The 4,992-nt window shown below is 63.7% G+C and overlaps 1 protein-coding gene across 1 annotated transcript in view; it reads right to left on the reverse strand.

The window, feature by feature from the left end:
* Nucleotides 1-4,943, reverse strand: part of AMSG_06273 (uncharacterized protein) — a gene marked incomplete at both ends in the record, with an annotated part of 5,765 nt that extends 822 nt beyond the window's left edge. Inside the window, 6 exons of the mRNA XM_013901982.1 lie at nt 46-1,294; nt 1,477-1,656; nt 2,259-2,843; nt 3,063-3,204; nt 3,710-4,852; nt 4,881-4,943. Coding sequence (XP_013757436.1) covers nt 46-1,294; nt 1,477-1,656; nt 2,259-2,843; nt 3,063-3,204; nt 3,710-4,852; nt 4,881-4,943 — 3,362 coding nt within the window. The remainder of the gene's footprint in view (nt 1-45; nt 1,295-1,476; nt 1,657-2,258; nt 2,844-3,062; nt 3,205-3,709; nt 4,853-4,880) is intronic.
* Nucleotides 4,944-4,992: the final 49 nt, after the last annotated feature.

The raw sequence follows: 4,992 nt of genomic DNA on the forward strand, positions 1-4,992 counted from the left end.
CGGCCGTAGTGAACGCCCATTCGAACGCGGATTCCGTTCCAGCACGCGGGTCTTCCCTCGGCCATGAGGCTCAGCAACCAGTTTGGCCACGACACGTCCATAAGCGCGCGTTGGACACCGCAAGTAAAGCTGATCATGGCCTCGACATCTTCATAGGCGACAAAGAAAGCGTCGCCCTCAGTCTTGAACTCGTAGCCGCCGGTGGCGGCAATGGCGGCGCGCATGATCTCGTTGTGCTTGTCGAGAACAAGGATCATCTGTTCTGGATTGGCCTCCCACAGGGCGGTCGAGTCCTGGATGTCGGTGGTGACAATAAAGATCTCGCCCTGGGGCGCCTTGTCCGCCAGTGCGGCGTGGTACGCCGAGACAGACGCTGACCGCCGCGACCGGTAGAGGAGAACAATTGCGGCGATGAGGACAAGGCACAGGACCAAAAGCGCCCCGCTCATGGCAGCCACCGTCACAATTGACACACCGCCCTCGGTGGTCTTGGTGTTCGGTGGACACTCCACATCTGCCGCCGAGCACATGCCACACGACTTGAGCGTCTTTCCCGAGTTGGGGATGCCATCGCAGCCGGCACACACGGTGTTGTTGCCGTAGCAAGTGCCACAGTCGTCCTTGGCGAGATTGGAGCCAAAGCAAGCGCCGCAGTCGTCCATGGCCGCGTTGTGACCACGGCACACGCCGCAGTCGTCGCGATCGGCGTCGCCGCCAAAGCAGACGCCACAAGAGTCGCGATCGACGTTACCGCGGAAGCAGATGCCGCAGTCGTCGCGGAAAAAGTTGGCCGTGGGAATGAGCGACGTCCCGCCGGTGCACGAGTTGCACTCGTCGATGGCGGCGGTGCCGCTGCAAGTTCCGGTGCAGTCGTAGGTGGCGGACGAGCCGAGGACGCCGTCGCAGCCCATGATGCACGACGAGCCGTCGCCGCCACAGACACCGCAGAGATCAAAGAGCGCGCCGCCGTCAGAGACACGGATCCCGTCGCAGCCGACGCACGTCGAGTTGTCGCCATCGCACACGCCGCAGGCATCGAGGACTCCGGACGCACAGGTGGTGCAGGTCAGATCCTGGCCAAAGCACACGCCACACGAGTCGAGGTGGTAGTTGTACGGGAGCGGAGTCGAGACGTTGCCGCCGGCACACATGCCGCAACTGTCGATGGTGGCGTTGCCGCCGCACACGCCGTGGCAGTCGTAGTGGATGCTCGAGCCGTAGACGCCGTCGCAGCCGACGTAGCATACAGTGGCGTTGCCGCCACAAACGCCACACGCGTCGAAATGTGCGCCGCCTGAGGGAATCGGCACCCCGTCGCAGCCCGAGGGCAGGACGAGCCGTCGCCCATCGCACACGCCGCATACGTCGCGGACGAGGCCCGAGTTGGGCACCCCGTCGCAGCCGGCGCAGGTCGTGTTCGAGCCAAAGCAGACACCGCATTTCGTCCTTGTGGGGCGTTGGCGCCAAAGCAGACACCGCAGTCGTCGCGATCGGCGTTGCCGCCAAAGCACACGCCGCAGTCGTCGCGATCAGCGTTGGGCTGGCGGTTGGTGGTGCCACCGGAGCAGACGTTGCATGCGTCGAGGATGGCGTTGCCATCGCAGGTGCCGGCGCAGTCCATGCCGTTAGGGTGCGCGCAGGTGGTGCAGGGCGCGCCTGGGGTGAGGCAGGCGTAGCCGGGCTCGAGCTGGCAGGATGATGAGCAGCCATCGCCTGGAGCTGTGTTGCCATCGTCGCAGGATTCGAGGCCGGGCGTGACGACCGAGTCGCCGCAGGAGGAGAGCGGTGGGGGCGGGGGGGAGGGTGGCCGAGGTGGTGAGGGGGGAGGGGTGGTGACAGGGGAGGGGTGGCGGTGAGGGCGGTGGCGGCGAGGGGGAGGGGTGGTGAGGGAGGTGGAGGTGGTGAGGGGGGAGGTGGGGGCGGTGAAGGAGGAGGTGGCGGCGATGGGGGAGGGGGTGGTGAGGGAGGTGGGGGTGGTGAGGGTGGCGGCGGTGGCGATGGCGGTGGGGGCGGCGATGGAGGTGGGGGTGAGGGTGGTGGTGGCGGCGAGGGAGGAGGAGGCGGTGCTGTGCAGGTTGTTGGAGCCGAGCCAGTGCATGACCATCCGGCCTCTACAACGCACGCGGACGAGCATCCATCATTAGCCAACGTGTTGCCGTCGTCGCACGCCTCGGCGCTCTCGAGATAGCCATCGCCACAGGTGAAAGGGGCGGGTACGGTGGTGTGGGTGAGGGCCGGAGCTGATCGCGGGCGCGAACACTGGCCGGCAACGGAGCCGCCACAGCCGACGCCAGCCTGGTTGGAGTTGTCAGAGCCCTGAAGACGAAAGAGGCCGACAAGGCCGGTTTCGCAGCCGGTGAGCGCAGTGTTGACATCCGCGGCGATTTCGGCTGCCGAACGGGAGTAGTTCCAGATGCGGACGTCCCAGACGCGATCGGTTTGATCCCACTTGACACGGAAATGTCCCATGTGGAGGCCAGGATCGTCCTGCGACATGCGAAAGTCGGCGTTGCTCTCCTGGATGATGCGCGAGTCCTTGAGGACGCCGTCGAGGTAGATGGACCATTCGTCGGTCGTCGAGTCGAATGCACCGGAGAGATGGACGTCTGTGGCGATGTCAATGGAGCCTGTGGGCGCCTCTGACTCGTACCACGCGTAGCCGGTGGTTGCCTGGAATGCGATTGTCCGGTATGCCTCCCAGGAGTTGCCTGGCTGGTCGAAGATGTCATCACCAGCAACGCGCATGGCAAACTCGGTCGAGGCCGAGCGGTAGTAGAGAACGTCGACACGCGAGGTGAGGGCAGTGTTGTCGAGATTGACCTTGGCCTCGAGCGTCATGTCGCCTGTGAGATCGAGTGAGGGCCAAGCGCCGGCTGGCGGCGGAGTGTAGCTGCACTCAGGCCCAAAGTGAGTAGCCGGTGGAGCTGGTGACGAGCCCGTGGACGTCTTCCGTGCCCAGTCCACCGAATACCCAGTGTCGCGCGTGTAGGTGTCTGAATCAAAGACCACGACGATTTGCGGCGAGTCGAAGAACATGGTGGTGCCTGGCGTAAGCGATCCACTGAGCTTGACGACCAGCTTTGAGACATCTGGCGTTGTGGTACCTTCATAGATGTACATGTAGTCGTAGTCGACTTCGGTGTTAAAAGCATTGAAAACAAGCTCAATGCCGCCGTGGGTGAAATCAAAGGTGTACGTGCAGAGCTCGAGGTTATTGTACAACGAGCCGGGCGTTGCGAAATTTCCAGCAGTGAGTGAACCTGCTGACGTATGGGTCTGGTCTGAGCAAGCCGAGACTGTAGCGGTGAAAAGAGCGAGAGCGAGAGCAAGAGTGGCGAGTGAGGACAACATGAGTCAAAGAAAGAGGTAGGTAGGTGTGTGGGAGTGCGATACGAGATGTGTGATGATTTTGGGGCTGTTGGGCAGGAGGTGTGTAGGCGGCCGTATGAACCTGGTTGGGCTGGTTGTGCAACGATTGCTCCACCACCAAATATTGTTGCGGGTGTTTGGTTGCCAGAAAACGTGTGACAGGTAAGCGGGGCGAGTCAGAAGTCCGAGGCCGTGACAGATGTCTGGAGCACGACGTTGTTGACTTTGGCCTCGTGGTGTGTCCTGGGACTGGGATTGGTGTTGGGTTTGCGGCGGGATGCGCGATTGAGACGAGTGCGGGCGGAGCGGGGCGAGGCGACGCGTCGCCAAGATGGGTGACAAAGTCAGCTGCGGTAATAGGCGGATAGTCGAGCGAGCCTTCCGAGTTGTGTGCGTCAATGACAAGGGCGATGCCAGGGGGATGGGCAGTGAGCTTGGGAGCTCGACTGGGTTTGCGGCGGCGGCGACGGCGGTGGCGGCGTGATGCGGCACGCGACGACGGCGAGAGCGGCGCGTCCAAGTTGTCGCGCGGAAAGAGATCTGGCGACGAGGATGCGAGGTTGCCAACAAGGGGCGGAGGCCGAGAAGGAGCAGCAAGACCGGCGTCAGACACGGCGGTGACAAGGGTAAAGTTGCCGTCGCGCGAGGAGTCACGCGCACGCATGCGGACGGTCGGCGAGGGCGAGCGACGCGACGGCGAGAGCGTCGAGTCGGACACAACGGGGGAAAGCCGCGACGGCGAGAGCGAGGCCTCGCGTGTCAGTTGAGACACGTTAGGAATAGAGTAGGCTTCCGAGATCGACTGCGAGCGTGCCTGCGCGGCCTGCATCACTGAGTGCGCGGTAGGCGCATGCCGTCGCTGACCTCGAGTAGAGCAGGCGCGCTGCTCGGCCTGTGGCTCAGCTTCAGACGGCTGCTCCGACTCGGTGAGAATCTCGGCTTCAGCGTTGCGACTCGTCATCGGCAGACCAAGCACCAGCGGCGATGGAGGTGCGACGTCAAGCAGCGTTGCTGACGCGGCGATCTTGTTGATGCGGTCCAAGCCCATGTCATACGCGCGGTTCGCAAGCGTCGTTGGCATGATCTCCCACACCTCGCACGATGCCGACATGCCATCAAAGGCGACGTTGGCGAGCGGGGTGACGGTGACTTCGGCCGGCGCAAATGCAGCGTTGTCGTGCGCGTCGTCGAGATCGAGACGCGATCGGGCGGCAGCGAGCTGGTCGATGACCTCGCGCGAGGTCACAATCTGGCCGCCGGTCCCAGTGTCGGAGACCAGCGTCGCGAGATTGACCATGCTGCCAAAGTACTGGGTCCGCCCGGCGCGGACGTCAAATGCCGACGAGACTTGGCCATAGTGGATGCCCATGCGAACCCGGACACCGTTCCACACCGCCGGATCCCCGCTGGGAAGAACGCTGACAAGCCAGTTGGGCCAGGCAACGGCCATCAGGGTCGAGCTGGGCGCGGACGCAGCAGGCGACTGCGGCCTCGACGTCTGCGTGGGCGACAAAGAAGGCGTCACCCTCGGTCTTGAACTCGTAGCCGCCGGTGGCGGTGATGGCGGTGCGCATGATCTCGTTGTGCTTGTCGAGGACGACATCATCTGGGTCCGGGTGATCT

The sequence above is a fragment of the Thecamonas trahens genome (assembly GCF_000142905.1).
Source record: "Thecamonas trahens ATCC 50062 unplaced genomic scaffold supercont1.26, whole genome shotgun sequence".
NCBI classification, from domain to species: Eukaryota; order Apusomonadida; family Apusomonadidae; genus Thecamonas; species Thecamonas trahens.